The sequence below is a fragment of the Aptenodytes patagonicus genome, chromosome 1 (genome assembly GCF_965638725.1).
Source record: "Aptenodytes patagonicus chromosome 1, bAptPat1.pri.cur, whole genome shotgun sequence".
Taxonomy (NCBI): domain Eukaryota; kingdom Metazoa; phylum Chordata; class Aves; order Sphenisciformes; family Spheniscidae; genus Aptenodytes; species Aptenodytes patagonicus.
Genome location: NC_134949.1, coordinates 223,725,765 through 223,745,658, shown reverse-complemented (window position 1 = coordinate 223,745,658; position 19,894 = coordinate 223,725,765). Strand labels below are relative to the sequence as shown.

Here is a 19,894-nt window from a genome sequence, read left to right as displayed (position 1 = left end):
AAAAGGCACAGAAAAGAAGAAGCTGGGCTACTGATATAGACAAGATGAGATTTCAGGCATGTTGTTCAAACTCTCATGTTTAGAAGAACAGCCTTCACCACCTGTCCCAAGCTGCTGAAACACTGCTCTGATGAACCTCCTCTGCATCCCACCAGCCTCGAAAAGCTGGTAAATCAGCCCATTTTGACTCCTCTGGAGCCAAACTCAGCCTTCAGACTCCTGCATCAATCTGAGCCCTCTGTTTAAAAAGGGAAGATCCAAATAAAGGAACAGCATTATCATACGCAGATGAACAGTTTTACCCCTACTGGTACTCAAACACAGAGGAAATGAAAAGCTAGCATTCCTGCTGCTGAGTGGCAAATAACCAAACAAGGCAGCTTTGAACTTTCTTCAAAGTAGCTCGAAAAAGGCTTATGCAAATGAAATTAGAAAACTTCTTGGCAATTCATCTGGTTTCACCAGGCAGAGACGAAGGGATTTTACATTAAGCTTCCTCTTTCTAGAAAATGAAAGTATCATCTGCTTTCAGAAAAGCATGTTGTTTAATTAGCACTTTTTTTCCTCACTGTGCGATAAAGTAACAATTAGGTTCCCACAGCATTCAACATAAGCAGCTTCCTCTTGTGGAAAAAAGATGTGGGTGGTATGGGAAAAACAATCTGACAAATATTTCCAGGTTTGAGACTGAGGTTTTATGCTGGCAAAAAAGAGACACGTGGGTCATGCATTGGCCTCCTCACTGCTCTTATTTATGCCAGATGTGTACGAGGCATGAACAGTGGAGGGAAATAAAGAAAAAGGGAGGGGGAAAAAAAAAAGCTCTCCAACTCAGAAGTTACAGCTTTAAGCAGAAAATATAATGAAGGACTAGAAAGTAGGCTATATGAAAAATGAGTGGAGAAGCATAACCACTGGCTTGCCGGTTTGAGGGAACGCGTGAGCTGGAGCTATAGGCCAAGTGATTGGTTTGAACGTACCCTGTAAGAAACATGTTTGATAGGAGACTTATACAGGGAAAAAGCCATGGGAATCACAGCAAGTTGCTCATCTCAGAGGTGGGACTCTTGGTGTCCAAAAGCCCATTAATTTGCTTGCTTCATAATGGAAATGTAGAAATTGTGCTGGGAGGAGGGCAGTCGAGGAGGACAGAGGTAAAAGTTTTCCCTTCTCCCTCATTGCTCCCAGCCTTTATCTCTTGATTTTTCACCTTTCAAAGAAGTTCAGCAGTATCAATCCTAGCCTTCCCCAATGTTGCTGTGGAACTGAACGGTTAACTCTCTGATTTTGATTAGGAGCAGCTCCCAACTGTATTGTTTAATCGTAACTTGGTTCTTTTGATACTGCAACTTATCCTCTTCCCAAATAAAATTACGACCAGAGCTGAAACAGAGGAAATCATCAACAAAACAGCGGTAAATGTCAGCAGCAGCAATTGAAGGTGCTGCACACTAGAAGAAGGGTTCAAATCATCATCTTTATTACATAAGACACTTCCAGAAAAAACACAAGAACTGCCAGTAGGATTTTTGTTTATGCATTTACCTGGAGCATGCATATGGATGCAGTGTAGATCACAGCATATTTACATATGAAACATTCACCAAGCGGACCATTATTTCTTGCCTTCATGCTCACTCACACACACCATACGTGTGTGCACATATACACACACAGAAGAGATTCACATCTGATCTTGGTCATAAAGTCTCCTCTCAGCTGTATAACCAATAGCTCAGGACCCACTCTGGAGAGATGCTGCTCTTATGAAAGGAAGGAGACTCTTGTCTGTCAGATCACTGCTTCACTGACCATCAAAGCTGAACAATAAATGCTGATGGAAGTTAGGAAACAGAGCGAGCCTCAGCTATGGCAGCTGGATGCCACTTCAGAGAAGGAACCTATAGCCCTGCACATACCACAATGTCCCTAGAGCGCTGCGCAAGACACTTGGAACAAACCTTTCCTATGTGATCACCAGTGTTTGTTCCCTTGAGACTGCAGTCAGATTTGCCCAACTGTCTTATTAGCCTTGGCACTGAAGACAGAAAGTACTCTGAGTGCAAACTGTTCTGGAAATCAAACCACACCCACATTTCAGATCTAAGGTCCCTGAAACTGGCACCCAAAATCAGTGCTACTGCTGATTTCATTTCATGCCTGAATTCCCTTCTGTAAAACAGAGGTAATAATGCTCCATGTCACTGGGCTGTAATGACAGAAAATTAATTTTGATGAAGTACGTAACGAGTGGAAGACAATACTTCTGCCCTCAGGACAGAGCTCAAATACTGCGTGTTAAATTGTATTCTCCAACTTAAAGACATGTATTCTCCATCCCTTAAAGAGACAGTGGTGCTAGGATGTGATCTTGTTAAGGAACACTAACACTATGCATAAACTCCCAAAAATGCCCTCAGGAAAACTTTCTCCTGGCATTTCCTAGCTTTACAGCCTAAATAATGTTTTTTTAGCATGGTTTTTGTACGTGCGTTTGATGAAATTCAACAATGACTGCATCATATGGCCTCTTTGAGAGCCCACTAGTGTCATGAGTGAAGTGGGATCCTTTAAATCCACTGCACTGCCAAGACAGTGGAACAAAAAATAGAAGATAATGACCTATAAATACGGCTACATGACAGCCCTGAAGGGAGAGGGTGGCAGCAGGCATCTCAGAAGACAGATGAGACTGGAAGCCTTGGACCTCCAATTCAGGGACTGGAGGGGCGATGGCTCTAGTGAGTCCAGACACTTCTATACAAATTTGACCCCTTCCACTGTCTTACCTGACCTTCTTCTAACTCCCTCTCTTTCTCATCCAGTTTGGAGGAAGAGTGTCTCGGGGCAACTTGACTCAACTTCTTGACTAGATTCTTCTGGAAAGAGGCCACAGAGGCCTCTCCTTAGATACGCTTACATACACCCTGTACACTAAAGTAGTAATACTATCACCCAGCCACGTAGTGTAGAGTACTGCACTGAGCACATGAGACTTTCCACAGAAAGTATTGTGAAACCAGTATTGTAAGAGTTTAAGCTTCTTTGTAGCACTAAAACACATTTTGGCACAGAACTGAAATTTAGATTGCATGATCAAGACGCATGAGACTTCACAAGAACTGTGCTACTAATGTAGGAATAACTGAGCATTACTCCGTGCAATTACAGTGGGGAAAAAAGGCTGTTGCTCTAAGATTTCAGGCCCTTTGCTCCCAAATACATGTAACTTTGTCATTAAATCTTCTTTTTCCTTTTATTTTGTAAGGAAAGCTATGTTTCTTTTGGAGCTTTGGCTGAGAGAGAGATCTCAAGCCCCATCAGTGAATGGTAAACATGTACATCTTTGTAGCAAGGCTCTTATTTAATGGTGTATAAGCAAATACTTCAAGATGTCCCTGAAGAAGCTGAGCATTCCCAGCACACTAAGTTGCTGAAGTTAGAGGTATTCAGTCCAAATGTTGAATACCAATTTTAAAAATAAATTTTAAACAATCCAGTTCTTTATGTGAGGACAAAGTTCAGATGCTAACCCTGGCCAAGAGCCCCCAAGGCTTTCAACTGGGCGTTTTGCACCGAACAAAGAACTTGCAGATGACAACAAACAGACAAACTGCCCAACGGGCAGATACATGACAGAACACTGAATTTAGGTCAGTTATGCGGGGAAAAAGAAACTTAACTTAGGCTTTAGAGCAGCTGTCAGTTTTGGTTGGTTTTTTTTTTAAAGAGAGATTGCCCAAGAATTTAAAAATAAATAAAACGGGAACTCCACTTCTGCAAATGAGAACATCACAAAAGTAAGCATGTTGCAATGTAGACTCGCTATGAGGAATGCAAAATGATGGCCGCTAAGAGACTTTCTGTTAGAGGGAAAGATGCTTGTCAAAGACTTTGGGACAGAGGGAAGAAGTGAAAGAGGAGAGCACAAGCTGAGACTTCACAAGATGTTTAGCAACAACAAAAGCCAAGCCAAGGGGGGGAAGTTCCTCCTTTCCCTACAAATAAAAGTGCTACACATTCCAGAACAGTTCTCAAATTAATTCTCTGAATTGTCTGAACTGGCTGTCTATACTTCAAAAGCCAAGAAATTAGGGTTCTCAGCACAAGAGTACAGATAGGTTTCATGCTGTATTCAAGGGCTCAAACACCACTTAACAGAAGACCCTGCTATAATAAGCAGATAAAAGCAGTGAAGATTTCAGTCAGCTCCTGATTACCTAGAGAAACAGGGGGCTCAGGATGTAAGGCATAAACATATACATATGCTGTGCTCTAAGAATACACAAAGTTGTTCTGGAGAAAAGGAGAGAGAAAAGAAAGAGTGGGATGCTATTAACGATGGAGCACAGAGATTCCCAGCAGGTCAGTCCACACAGCCCAGTGCCATCCAGACATCCAAGATGCAGAAGCAGCACACACAAGTGAGAGTATGTCAGCTCTGCTGTCAGGCCATACTGACTCAGCAGACTGTATATGATCCAGGCCGAAGAAACCACCGCCACCTGGATGTCATTTTATACATCTGTAGCCAGTGCCTCAGGTCTTTTTCTTTTTAAGGCTATTTCTCCAATAGTTTTCAAGGAGCTTATCTGATATATGAGAGCGCGTGTGGATGTTTACTCACAAGTCCTACTGGGTATAAGCTGGCTTATGCTGAGACTAGTAAGATGCATTAGCATCCATCATGTGGTTAAACTGCAACCAAGAGGTCAATCCTGAAAAATCAAAAGCTAGCTGACTCTAAGGATTTCAGTCTTCTGCTAAAGCCACAGTGAATAGCGTATGCCAGGAACTGTTGTTTCTACTTGAGATTTCAAGGCAGGTTTCAAAGAGCTCTTTACAGAGCACACCAAGGGACACACTGCATAAATACTGCTCAGATTCACTGGAGAGATCCTGAAGGCTTTGAAGGGGAGAGTGCCACTTTCATTAGTACCAGTCAAGCACATTTACACATTTCCTGGCAATACAGCGACTGTGCAGCCTCCCATTCAGATGGGGGCTGTGTTCGCACCTATATCTTCCCTTCCAAATCCCCTCTGTGGCCTTACCTCTGCTGAGCAAACCCTGATCCTTGGGAAGTCCCTGTGCAATATCTACCCAGCTCACACGGGGTGAGAGGAGCTGCACCCTTAGTTGAGGGCAGGGAGCACAGCTCAGGGAGGAGGAGTAGGAGGAGGAAGTTCTGGCACCGGTCCTGCATAGACATTTGGAGTGCCCACCTGCATGATGTCTTGGAGGCTTTCAGTGAAGGACAGCTCAGCCTCCACCATATAGAACTCCGCCAGGTGCCGGCGACTCTGTGAGTTTTCCGCTCGAAATGTCGGGCCGAAGGTGAACACGTGGGTAAAAGCCCTGCAAGGCAACAAGAAACAGGTAGGTCAGGCCCAGCACACAAGCGAGTCTGTTATATTGAAAGCCCCATCCACAAGCTCACTTTTCTCGCAGGGTCTAGAAGCACTCATGTTTCTATTTCATCTTTAACCAGTTTAATGGCACTGTTGGGTATGCTGCTATTACACTGCTTCAGCCGGGCATTAAGAGGGGTTATTCACACCTCTCCATGACTCAGCAAAGTTGCACAAACCCCATTCAGCTTTCACTGAACACCATTCATGCTCAGGACACTTTTTGTAGCTGTGTGGGAACAAAAAATGATGTTCTGCAGAACCAGATCACTGGAGAAGCACCCAGACATCGCACCAGTCAGACTTCCCTCGTCCACATCCCTTTACGTTTGTTTGGCTGCAAGGTCCGACCTTTATGGGTGCTGTGACACCCCAGAGCCCAACAGAGCAGAGAGGGTCCTGCTGCTGGGGTTGCTGGGCTGGCGACAGCACTGAGAGGGGACTGGTGAAGCCCAGCAGGATGGATGTACGGTGTACAGCTTGCAGTCCCCCTCTAGTGGCAAGACCAAAGTTTATCACTGAAAGAGCCTTCGAGATAATGAACTGGGATCCTTCCACACAGCTAAAAATGGTTCTGCTAAAAGGGGTCCCTACTGCAGAGAACACATCTGGGATATCATTTTATGCTAAAGCAACCAATGCATTTCCTATTATGAAGTTATTTCTCCAGCAACCTTCTGGGCAGTCTATTTAAATATATCCTCTCTTGTTCTGCAGTCACGTCGTGCTGCGTTACACAGGATACAAAAGCCTTCTTGATTCTCCACTTCCTTCATAAGAAACCTTCCTATCACAAACAGCAACACACTTTTAAAAGCTTTATTTTTACCGTGGGGAAGATGCACTCCAAGCGATACCTTTTACACTGTGGGCTATGAGCACTTGGGCTCCTGGACATCCTCAAGCCAGCGAGAGCTTCCCAAACAGATGCCGTGATAGCTGTGTTTCCTCCCATGCTGCATGGGAAGCAACCCATGACTGGGGAGAGAGTGAGCTGCTTCAGAAAAAAACATGGATTGGGCAGCTGCTATCTTTGGTACATCTTTAACTTGGCATTATTTTTAGCTGTAGATAGCATGTAGGAGAAAAAGAATCCGATCAGTAGAGATTAAGCACAGTTTAACACTCATGAAAGGATGCGTGCTAATTGCTGGGCTTGGCATTTGACTTGCATCTTGCTCTGCAAGCTTTCAACTTAAAGAGGATGTTCGCTGAAGTTTCTGCACAGGCTGATTTTGTTAAACTGAAGTTTAAATAAACATCGCTACAAAAAGCAGCGTTTTTCCTTTGCCCCTTATGGAGGCATCTGCACTGCAAATAAAGGAACACACACATATTCTGCTTCACTCATCTGTTCCCTCATGCCACATGACAGTTAAAGGTTACGATCCAAAGAAACAGCACTTTCTTTTTCCTTGAGTTGCTAGTAGTAAACACACCCGAAGAAAGTTCCAGGTCAAGACTGAATACACAGCCTGCCTGTAGGTTTCTTTTCCCCACTGGCTCTGCTTTCCCTGCTCCAACAAATACACTTTCTGTCTCTACTTTACTCCTGTACCTGTACTTTCTCATACATGACCACAGCATCTACGATGCTAACCAGATTTTGCAGCAAACATCTTTCCTCAAGTATCATTTTCAGCAGGCCTCTTTTCCCTCTGCTGCCGTTCTCACTTGCTGCGATATTACTGTAAAATTCTGCTGTCACTTGATCATCCTCTTTCAAACTGCCCTTTGCTATAGTGTCTATAAAACCTCAGCAATGTTTAGATAAGCGATGTACCAAGACTATTACTCACTGCACAGGTCAGTATTATCTCATCAGTTCCTTGTGCTCCCCCATCTGTAGCCATCTGTTGTCTTGGGTTCTAGAGAAACGTGTGTTCTTCCTCACAAGGCCTTTTTGTTTTTTTTTCCCCCATGTTCCTACAGCACCTGGCACAACAACATCTTGGATCCAATGCTTAAGAGCCTCAACTGCTATAGCAATACAAACAACAAATATGAAACAATGAATCACTCGGCCAAAATTGTTTAACGTTTAAGGCAGAACTGATCAAAAACTTTTGCTTGCCAGGCCACGGAGGTTGGCCTGCAGTAGGAAACAGGAGACGCAGGTTCTTGTGCTACCTGTGCCCATGTTTCAGGCTTTTGTTAAAATATTTCAATTTGGGGCTCTTCAGTTAAAGAAAGAATTTTCCTTAAATAAATCAGTTTAGTCACAAGTTCAGATTGTGACTGGGCCGGGACTGGACACAAGACAAAAATATTCTGAAAAGCTTGCAATTGCTGAAGTACCCACCCAAGACTGCTGGGTTTGATGTGCAGGTCTCTAATTTCTCCCTGGCATAAAGTCTTCAAAAAGTAACAGTTAAAACTAAAGCGTGATACCAGCTGGCTAGCAGGAGATCCTGTCCCACAGAGCCGCAGGCTTCAGAGAGACACACATTTCTCAGCCACTGTCCAGGCACGGGCACTGACACTGCACTTCGTGTAGGTTACTGTTGCAGAGGACAGTCTCCAGCAATGCAGGCTACTATGAGCACTTTGAACTGTACTTACTTCCTACTGAATAGCAGCCCGAGCATGAGGACTAGATACTTATCTTCCAAGGGGCTTGCTGGCTGCAAGATACCTAATAATAATAATAAAAATCCTTATTGCTCCAAGATGTCAACCATGGTCAAACACTCCACAGTCACAGATTGATTTTCTGCTGCAAGAATAAAGCCTCTCTGTGCCCGAGACCGGAGCTTTTGGGGAGGACAGTGCAGAACAACTCCCACAGGAACCGATTTCAGTCTTTTCTCAGCTCTAGGCACCCTGCCGGGACCTAACTTTTCTCTAACTTGTACACTGAGAACCATCTACCTTTACAAAACGAACCATTAGCACTGCAACTTCATGGACTATCCCAAGGTGCTCAACAACAGCAGGGGTAAGGGCTTTGTGATAGCCTGTAGAAAACCTAACATCACGGGTGCGGGGGTAAATTTTCCTGCCTGCCCCTTGGAAGAAGGAAAAAAAACCCCACAAAACAAACCCCAGAATAAACCCACACGTGCAGGGAGGATAGGAATCATTCATTTCTCAGGCTAATTGTAAAGGGAAAAGACAGATACAAATAAGTGTGAGAACTTCACCACGATCCTGGGACCCTGGCAAAGGGAAACTAGCCAGATGTCATGCTGGCACAGCGATCAAAGGAGCACAGTAAATGCAAGTCATCTGGTAACGGCAATGCAGCACTGACCAGAGGCCTGGACATAACAGAGAAACACAGCTAAAAATACATATAGTCACAGTTATCAATTCCGAGCGTAAACAATTATTTTCATCCAGGCATTCATGTGCTGTTTACTGTGCCCTGCCATTCCAGACATTAAGCAAATGCATGCTACACAAATCCGACCTTTATTTGTACTTCATCTGCTATTAAAAATCGTATCCATGATTTGATACACTGCTGTATCACACTGAGCATGTATAAATATATTTGAAAAGAGAGATGGGAGCTGACTCCGCTCCGATTTCATGGTACCGAGGGCAAAACCAGTCATTTTGTTCTGTGTGCATTCAGCACCTAGCACAATGGAGCCTCAGTCCTGGGCTGTGACTCCTATGCTCTACAATGCAAATAATCAATCATTTAACATTCCCAGACCTCTGCAAACTTCCAGCATTTAAAAATAACTTGAAAATTCTGGCTAAGTCTCCAAAAGTGCCTAGGTCAGTTGGGGTTGTGGGCACTCAAGAGTCTTTAAAAAAAAAAAAAAAAAAAAAAAAAAATCAGTAGTGCTAATTCCTCATTTCCAACAAAAGCACACACACGGGGGGGGGGGGGGGGGGGGAGCAAGCCCAATAATCTGTTGAGCCCTTTTCCTTAGCCATTACAGGCAGAGCAGTAATGTCTGTAATGCTGTCCTTCTACGTGCTACCAAAGAACACAAGAGAGGCTTTGAAACAAGTCCCTTTGCAGTTAGCTTCACCCAGATCAGAGCTCTGGACAGCAAGCCCAAGTGAATTTATGCTGTTCACAGGCGCTACCGGGGTTGACACCAGAAGAAGGCACAGAGCCACCTAATTAATTGCTCCCTTTCCGGGACTGTATTTTGCTCTGCCCAGTTCTCTGGGAAAATCTGAGAGTTTAATGTGGAGGCCAAGAGAATACCCACTCTGACACACTGAAACGCTGCAAAAGCCAGGGCCCCATCCTGCAAAACACTGAGCTTGCTTGCCCCAGCCCAGCGAAGGGCTTAGCCACCTTCCAGGTACAGGCTCACAAGAGTCCCTTTGGACGCAGACAGCAGCACTTGGATACGTTGCTGGAGCACAGCCGTCCTCCGCACAGACGACTGCTTGGTGCAGGCTTGTTCTTGCACAGGCTGCATTTGTGATCTCCACCCTATGAACACCCAGGAAGGGAGAAACTTTCCCCTTTTCACCCTTATTTTACATGCTACTAAAACCCTCTTCAGAAGCAGCTACCTCTCCCCCTTTGAGAGCTTTACGCCACGCAGAATGAAAGCTCATTTCATTTGAACTCGTTGACAATTCATTATTGAGGCAGTGATAGAAAACAATAGAGAAGTATAAAGTATCTGTGCCCAAAGCCGCTTAAAATCATCTTTTTAATTAAACTCACGCAATGTTTGTAGGCCTTATTCTACACTGCAATCCAAATATAATTAATTGTGCTGATGATTCCCAAACCAGGAATGGATTGTGCTCCTTTTCTGAGCCAGGACTGCATGCTGCTACTGGGATAATAAAGACTTATTTGTGCTGTCGAACCAAGGGGATATAACTCTGAGCAAGGCTATTAATCAAGAAGATGCAATCCCTGCACAGTCAGCTTACAGCCTATGCCAAGGTCACACCACGCAGTAGTGACACAGCTGGAGGCAGAAGCTGGTTGTTGTGACTCAGGACTAAGCACTAAACCACACCAGTACACACAGCTATTCATTTGTACCGTGCCCTGTTCTCAGCCCCAAATACTACAGGTGTCTGTATAAACACAAATACAGCGATTACTCTGACAAGGTCTGCAGTGAAGAGCTAAGCTGGAAGGTGATTTGTGCCAAATCTTATCTTTGGCCATGCTAAATGAACACAACACGTGACCCTTCAACGCAGTATGTTCCCCCCCACCATCATCCACCAACACCCTCCCCCCACCCCCCAAAATCTGGATTGTAAGAAAATCTAGAAACAACAGCTTCTAACCCAAGGACAAAACACCACATGATATCAGCAGAGGAGGAAAAGAGAGCAAGGTGACTCTAAAGCCCAGGAGCTTAGCTTTGTCAGCCACGCTGTCCTTTCCCTTAGGAAGGGAAGAAATTAATAAAGCGAGCCATCCAATTTAATTCGACTCTGTTCCGGCATGACCACATTCATTTTGAGGATGGAGGACCTGCCTGCTCCATCGAAACAAGCAGATGACTTTGCTCAGCTGCCAGGAGACACCAGTTGGCTGCAGCACTTGACCTAAGCATGACTGGGATTGTTCAGGAATGCTGAAATTTGTATGTTGAAAGACGTTCTGGCCCGACACAAGAAACCACATGCACAGAGACCACCATTCAAACATACTGATACAGTGCCTCCAGGGTCTAGTTTTTAGAGGAGCTGGAAACCCAGGGCTCCTAATGATGCTAGCGAGGTATGGGTGCCCAGCAGTTTGGAGAAGAGGGAGAATGTTTTACATCCTTGAGCTGGGTAGGCTGTGTTAAAATGAAACCTCAGAGTTGGACAGAAATACCTGTTTTTTTAACCTCAATGTAAAAATAATACTCCCATTAGTAGTGTTTGGTGGTTTGGATTTTGCACAACGAAAATGCATGTTTCTGTTGAAAAGGCGGTGGGGGGGGCACTGAATTTTATCCAGAAAAAAAAGCAGAAAAAGGAGTTTTAAAAGATTCCTCATAGAACGTGCCACTTCTGTCTGCCCTCTGAGGAAGGGCAGATGAGAAAAGCTGCATCTTGACAAGGGCTTTTATAGCAGTATGTGAGGCTTAGGCCTGGGCAGCAGAGCTGGTGCACTGAGTGGTAAGGTTTCAATTCACACTGCAACGAGATAGGACTGTACTTCCTTTTGTAAGCAGCCAAAAATAAATACATAAATTAAAAAAAAAAATGCTAAGTTCCCAGACAGGGACTGGGAAGTGTCAAACTTCCCCCCCAGCCAGTCAGACTGAGGCAACACAGCAGTTTCCCTTGCTGCAACCTCCAAAGGGCAGAGTCCCACCATGCCCGCAGGGCTGCGTGCGCAGCAGCACCCTCCTGCCACGCGCCGGCACTGGCTCTCCCCCTGCCACGTCCTCTGCTCCGGCTTCGACGGCAAGAAAAGAAGAAGATGGGACAAGGATCCTCCCCAGGTCATCCACCTCTGCTTGAAAACAATCCAGGCACACTTGAATAATTAACAACATGACCCATATACCCTAATTATCTGGCAAAGCACCCCGCACTTTGTTTATTAAGCCTCACAGCCCACCTAGGCACTGTATCGTTAATTTACAGACGGCAGGAGAATAGCGGAAAATCGAGACACAAAGGAAACAGAGTTACCCAGAGCCATACAATGTCTTCTGCTCCAGGCTCAAAGATCGTATCAGCCTGGGTCCTCCACCCTTTTATGCGACACTTTTATAGTTTATTCTCAGTGGAGTCTTGTTTTGTCCTAGTTTTGATATTATTATTTCTAATTAAAGCCAATAAAACCACTAATTAGCAATGATAACTCAAGCTGGGCTGATGAAAGCCACCAGAGTAGTTAAGCATTTATACAAATAACCATTTCCCATGCCCTAGCTAACAGAGATCTTCTACAAAGGAGTGGTACAAAATGTTTCAAAGATTTAAATAAAACAGGGAGCAAAGATCTCTTTCAAAACTTAATCATCCCAGTGACTCCTACTCTAAGCCATAAAAATACATTACCAGCATGGGGGGGGAGCAATTGCGTTAAGTCTTTTTCCTTTCAGAGCGGAAAAAACACATGTTCTCCAGAAACTGCATTATAATAGCTATGAAGAGGATTTTTTAATTTTTTTTTTTTTTTTTTTCAGATGGACACTGGTTCTACGAACTCCACAAATATGAATCACAGCAAGAAACTGCATCAGTGGGTGCTTTACTGCACAAAGAGAGTCATGGTTCGGGCCACATTTCAAAGTTTGGGTGTAGCTATTTAAAATCCCCAAGGCCTCAGATTCTACAGTAACTAAAGAAAGTAAATAACTGTACTAAAAAAAAAAATTACTAAAAGCTATATTAAATGCAACATGTCCCAGCTGACTATGACCAGTATCTATATCCATATTCTACTTCAGTGTAACGAAAGCAAACCCTTGAAGAAATTCAGGGCACATGCTATTGGATTTGTGCATCTATTTTAAGGAAAGCTGTGGGAGTTAACAGGGATGGAGCCGCCTGCTTTAACGTCTCATACTGGAGCCAATTCTTGGGGCATGGAGGCTCCCTGAGAAGCAGGAGCTGCAGCCTGAACACAGGGCACGTTCACGCTCTCGTAAGCAACCAAGTTTGCCACGGCATCGTAAGCCACTGATGGTCAGCTGAGCTGCAGTAACAGACCGCCCGCAGGCTTCTTGCTTGCCTCACTCGTAAAGTAAAACACGTTTGCAGAAGCCACCATGAATGTGGCTACTACGGTATGGGGGAACAGGCGGGCAGGGGGTTATAACAGCCCTGTTGTAACTCACAAAGCCACAGTTTCTTAACCCCCTGCAGCTCTCACGGTTTTGTTTGGGCACACGCATGAAGCTGAGCTGCAAGGGTCTGCACAAAGCTGGATGCTGGGATCTTCTGACACGGATCCTACGGCACCTACTACTGCTTCAAACAGGGATGACAATGTTCAGAGAAGGAAAAAAGGCCGTGCAGTGGATTCAAGACAGAAACAGAATGGTTTAAGTTAGCTCACTAGTAAAAGGAGGACCAGGAATTTCAGCTGATGACACCTTTCACCAGATAAGCGTAAAACCTGTTCTTCTGTTGCTACCTGCACATGAGTTTTACAGTCAGGAGACAAAATAAAGAGCACATAGTCCAAGATGCTGCTGGGATTGCACTCAGCCCTTCACGCGTGGATCCCAGGGACATGGCTGAACTGCAGCTGCTCTCAGCACACTCACTGTGCAAGGGAATTACTTGCCTCCCCTCCCAAAAAAGCGGACAGGTGTGCTGGTTTTGGCAGGGGCAGAGTTAATTTTCTTCACAGTAGCTGGTATGGGGCTGTGTTTTGGATTTGTGCTGGAAACAGTGTTGATAACACAGGGATGTTTTCGCTATTGCTGAGCAGTGCTGACACAGAGTCAAGGCCTTTTCTGCTCCTCACCCCACCCCACCAGCGAGCAGGCTGGGGGAGGCACGAGAAGCTGGGAGAGGACACAGCCAGGACAGCTGACCCCAACTGACCAAAGGGACATTCCATACCATGGGACGTCATGGTCAGCATATAAAGCTGGTGGAAGAAGAAGGAAGGGGGGGACGTTCGGAGTGATGGTGTTTGTCTTCCCAAGTCACCGTGACGCGTGATGGAGCCCTGCTTTCCTGGGGATGGCTGAACACCTGCCCATGGGAAGGAGTGAATGAATTCCTTGTTTTGCTTTGCTTGCGTGCGCAGCTTTTGCTTTACCTATTAAACTGTCTTTATCTCAACCCACAAGTTTTCTCACTCTTACCCTTCCGATTCTCTCCCCTATCCCACTGGGGGGGAGTGAGCGAGCGGCTGGGTGGTGCTTAGTTGCCATCTGGGGTTGAATCATGACAAGAGGGAGAAAGGACCAACAGCATATCCATGCGGACCATAAAACTCCAACCAGCCAAGTAACCCTAGGCTCACTGTTGTACCTACAAAGTTTATGCATTGAGCCTCCCAGTAATACAAAGTCATTAACAATCACTGCAGCAGCCATGAACCAGACTGAGGCATATGGTAATTGATTAAAAACAGACATGTCAGGGTTGCTTTTTATAGCTCCAATTAAGTGTCAGCCTAATTAATGGAAGTTAGTGTGCTAATTATAAGAGCCTGCGTTGTGAGTCAGATTGAAACAAATGTTGTGCAAGAAGTGTCAGAGATTTTTTTCAGGCATCCAAGATAAATAATTACACTTATTTTTGTTAATTCTTAGCAACAGGAATGTTATACAACCGGACATCATTCCTGCAGCTGCATTCAAAAGTATTTAAAATTGTACAATGTAGAGCAAATATTTGCTTGAAGACAATGCAATCTGTTCCATCATTAGCAAGTAATTTTGGAATCAAATTTTAAAGCTGCATTTGCCAGACTGCTGAAAACGAAGCCTCTTTTATGAAAGGCGGGCTCAAACACATCTCTCTTCAGCTCTGCAGCGTTTTCTTGAACACCAACCCGAAATGACAGCTCTTTCTCTCCATCTCTTCCATGCTTTGAAAAGCAGTGAAGTACTGGCATTTTAAAAGTGAAATCGGTGTGATTTCAGTATCTTCTGAAACCAGCAGGAAATTCACTGCGTTCAGCTCTCTACAAACTCAGGCAGACACAGCTAAAACGGTCTGGATGACTGAGATTTTTTTAGAGCCTCTCTGCAACCAGAAAAACCAGTTGCAGGATTGCAGAGAATATCTGGAATAGGCAGAACAGTAGCAAAATCCATGACGGTTTAGAAATCAAGGGGATGTGCTTGAGGAGAGGGGAATGAGATTAATTATGTTTCAACTAAGCTAAGTTTGATAGCTAGACATTAACAGGCAGATGAAAGATACCTTTCAGTATGAAAGGCTGAGATTTTAAATAGGCAGAAAAATACAGGTCCTGGGGAGAGATGTTGAACTGAAAGTGAACCAGAGAGAAAATTCACCAAGATGGTCTTGTGGATGAGATTGGTGGAGAGGAAAATGAGAATGAAACCAAGAATAAACTTAGAAGGACAGAATAATTCAGGCTGGAAGGGACCTCAGGAGGTCGCTGGTCTAGTCTTCTGCTCAAAGCAGGGTCAGTGAGAAGGCCAGACCAGGTTGCTCAAGGCTTTATCTAGCTGGGTCTTGAAAACCTCTAAGGATGAAAAGTGCACAGTCTCTCTCAGCAATCTTTTCCAATGCTTGACTGATCTCTTAAGTGATTCTCCCCCCCCCCCCCCCCTCCACTCAGAACTTCTCTTGTTTCAACTTATCCCCATTGTCTCTTGTCCTCCTATCGTTCACCATTGCAAAGAGTGGGCTTGTCTGCTGATAACCTCCTCGCAGGTCCTAGTAGGCTGCTATTAGGTTGCCCCTGAGCCTTTCACCCATTTGCAGGGAACTTCAGGAGAACGTGAGACAAACAAGAGAGGAGAAACCCACTGAAGGTCTGATAAGAGAAAAGAAACAGAGCTAGGGAGAGCAAGGAATGAGGACAGAACTTATTCTGCGATTTAAGGAGGGGATAGCCCCCAGAGCTTTTAGGAAAAGCAGTTTTAGTTAAGCTCATGATGCAAAAGGCAGAACAGACAGTGCCTCGGATCAAACATGGTGCAAGGAAAATCAATGCAAAACAATGATGTAAACTATTAGCAAGATGGGCTGAAAGGAGAGGAGCAGGTAGACAGCTTGTGGGAAGTACAGACGGGTGAAAGGAGGAAAAAAAAAAAAAAAAGAGTTAATACAGCCAGTGAGCTGTACTTCTTGGCAACAATTGGGTTTGGCTATCTCCAGTATGCCTCTGAATCATCTTCAGCTGTCACAGACCCTCCAGCCTACTTCAGGTCCCCAAAGGGGCCTTTATCCTCACCGGAGGATCACGGGGTGAGGAAATACCACAAGGACTTCACAGCAAACCAATGACATTTAAAACCAGTTATCGGGACACACACAGTCCTACAAACTTCTACCACATACATCGGTTACTGACTCATCTGAAACTGAGAAGACTAAAGGGGAGAGCTGTATTACTGAATAAAGACTTTTCTGGAGACCTTAAAGAGCCTATAGATTTATAGCAGCTGACAATGATTCAGACACCCTGAGCAGTCAACCTAGATGCCGTCACTGCAAAGATGAAGTACAATGAAATGAGAAGTTGTGCCAACTAGGCCGTTCGCGTCATACTGAGAGGCAAGATGAACTTCTCTGACCTTGCCTTCAATAATAAGCATACACAGCACAGCAGACAGTCAATAAACACAGGAACACCTCTCTTCCCACTTTTCCTCAAAGAAAAAGGTTAAAAACTCACAAATTATAAATGGCTCACTGTTCTCTCCTGTAATCAGGAATAGCACCAAGCAGCCTTGCCATAAAATGGAGCCCTGAGCCCTGGACAACACGCAGGCACGGGTATTCAGATGATACCCTGTGGGCTGCAGATGAACTCTCAGCAAGGACAGCAGACGACTTAGTTCCAGACACATCTGGTAAGTCTTCTCCATACCTCTTCCTGCCCAGATTTTTCCAACCACAGCTTGGAGGTTGCTCATGAGGTCTGTAAAGCTAAAAGCTACGTCCAAACAGACATGACTGAGTAGCTGACTTTCTGTTCCCTACTACATAAACCCCATGGACAAATTCCTCCCTGCCCCTCATACCTATCCTGCTCCATCCCTGGTTTCTAATGGACTTCTGCAGGATCTGTCTCTGTACTCCCACAGCAAGTCACAACAGGGTATGGGCCAAGACTGGATGGGGAAGGGTCTCCCAAGCATTTCTACCTTGGTGTCCTCCCACAAATTCTCAGGGACCAGTTGTTCCTGAACGCCTTAAGACTGCAGCAAGTCAACATTTTATTTAAGCTAAAGGGAATTTTTGAAGAATAGTTCCTTTTCTGGGCATGAAGAATTTAGTCTGGCTAAAACAAAGGGTAAATTTCACAGGATCAAATCCAAAACACATAAATCTTTACTGTTTTGGCTGCTTTGTTTATTGGGAAGACCAGAACATTTTCGTTTCGGGGGGAGAGGAACTTCCACTTTTTACTACTCTGAAAGCATCATCAAAACACATTCATTTGCCAAGCAGCTCTGGTTACTATTATGCATTTACGTTCTTTGATCACGTAGGAGTCCCATTCACAGAGTAAGGCCAACTTGATAACCACAAATAAAACCTTCAGAGTACCGAAAGGGTTTCACAGTACCTAGAGGGTTAATACTGTGATGAGTCACTATGGTGCTTCTGCATCTAAAGGAGCTTGATATATTTTTGAAGACTGAAGGGATTCAATACCACTTCAGCTGTAGGCCTCAAAAACTCAGTGTGCTTAAATAAAATAAAAGGAGCAGGTTCACAGAACAACTATACCCCATCATGAATAAACACAGCTTATCTAAATTTAGATGGCACTGGATCCATTTAAAATACCCGTAAGAACAACACGCTACTGTAAAATAGGAACATGAAGCTGTAACGTAATGTACTGCACTGCATGCTGAAGAGCATTGATTTTTTTTTTTTTACCCATCCTTAGAGAGCAAGGTGCACCTGAGTGATATCAATGGAAAAAATATTTAGCAGACAGGTCTTGCATCTGCCCAGTTTAGCCTCCTGTTCCATCCCAGAGCAGGCTGTGTACTATTTAAAGGGAACAGACTGATGTAAGAGAGTGAGGCTGTATTTCAAGTTAATCATTACAATCCATACTTTTTCTTTGGACTTATTTGATTTGTGGAATTACGTCTTTCAATAAAGGTCACAATGCATGCCAGTCAATTAAGTCTAACACGTACAAATGCATGTCATCCCATCATCTTTCAGGGACGCAAGAACTCCACCACCCCTACAGTTAAACAAACCTCTTCCTCATTAACTTTCCCCAGCTAATGTCTGAGATGACGCATCAGCCTTTGGCTGCCAAGTGACCTGTGCTTCTGTCGCAGCAGCCAGGGCACCACATGAGAAACATCCTGTCCGTCGAGAACCTTTAGCTTGAGTATTTCAGCAGACCACAGCCGCCTAGGTGGTCTGGGAAGAGACACTGTCTCTCGGAGATAACAAGCCAGGCAGAAAACAGCTTTCTGAAGAAATTTATACCTTTTGATTTATATGCAAAACGCCCTTTGAACAATTTCACTGCAGCTATTTACCGGCAGCCAATTAAACTGTGCAACAGTGATTAAATAAAAAAAACAGCTAAACATTTATTATTTGGTTCTCAACATTGGATATGAGGCACGGACAGCAAATACTATTAGAAATACTCGTTAGAACCTCCACATGAAAAAGCAGATCTTCCAAGTTCACATTTTCTAAAGCTAGGGTTTTATCCCTCTCATCTTCAGGAGATTTGCACTGGACAGTAACTAGTCACTTTAAAAGTGATTTTAAAGTCACTGTAAGTGCACGATGAACCCCCTTGGCACGTGGCAAACAACTGCAGTGCTACCTGCCTGAGACCTGGTTTCTGACAGGCTTTATCAGCCATTCAGCTGGCAGGCAGTGATTTGGCTGAAGTATCCTGTCTGAGGAGAACCCACATTGCAAGCGCTCAGAAAACTGTGCCTTCAAATAAGGGATTGTGCTGATTTGACTCCATCTATTTAAAGTACTGATTCAGTTAATTTATTGGGAAAATTCAGTATAGATGAGGACCAATCCCCCTAATCAAAGGGAACTGTCTCTCTGACAGACTGATGCTTTCACCCCTAACTATCTCAGTGAAATATTAACATTAAAAGCTTAAGGATAATTTTTTTTTTTTTAATGAAAGTCAGTATTAACTATTTGACTGTGATCACTTTAGTGGCTAGAATGAACAAAGCATCAAGTGTGAAAGCAATGAAACAGGAGAAGTGAGACTTGGCAGGAGGAAGAAACACCACAGGAAGACTGAAGGAGACAGAAAAAGGAAGCTTGGGAAAAAAGGAGAAAAGAGGAAAGGAATGCGATAGCTAAAATGAAAAAGATTTTCTTGCTGAGACATGCCAGGTGTGAACAACAACAAAAAGACACTTAAGGTACTACAGTTATTAGCAACAATCCCACAGTCATTCCCATAAAGATTACATCTCCATCCAATATTCCCAATCCCTGGTAAGTAGAAGACGACTCCTAATATTTAAAACTAGTTCATAGACCAGAATTAAAAAGCAGTCTAATTTTCCCCTGCCTAGGCTGGCCTCTCACACCATCATCCAGCCACTGCTGCTCAATTCATTTCTGGCACACATGTGGCAGATACCTAATGGATACCAATGGAGCAAAATTACCAACCGAGAAGATCCCACAGATCAAGCCAAAAACTTCTCATTTTGCTCACCCTGCCATCACTTCCAAATGGAGCTGGCCAGAAACTGTCAGGAAGGCAGGCACATTGAAGAAATGGGTCTTTTCCGCAGATTCCCTTGCCTCATTTGACATCTGTAAATCAAAAAATGAGCAAGAAGTTAGACTACCGGTGTTTGAATAAAAAGCACAGCTCCCGGTTTATTTTCCCTTTTTTCTCTGAAGAAATTCCATGAGATTCAACCCAAACACTGCTGAGATGGAATCCAACAGTG

At 44.2% G+C, this 19,894-nt stretch overlaps 1 protein-coding gene across 2 annotated transcripts in view; it reads right to left on the bottom strand.

Annotated features, from left to right (window-relative positions):
• Nucleotides 1-19,894, bottom strand: part of NARS2 (asparaginyl-tRNA synthetase 2, mitochondrial) — a 55,366-nt gene that overhangs the window by 17,247 nt on the left and 18,225 nt on the right. For both annotated transcript variants that reach the window (XM_076328433.1, XM_076328434.1), the window contains exons 6-7: nucleotides 19,654-19,754; nucleotides 5,226-5,358 (exon numbers count right to left, since the gene is read on the bottom strand). In XM_076328433.1, coding sequence (XP_076184548.1) covers nucleotides 5,226-5,358; nucleotides 19,654-19,754 — 234 coding nt within the window. The remainder of the gene's footprint in view (nucleotides 1-5,225; nucleotides 5,359-19,653; nucleotides 19,755-19,894) is intronic.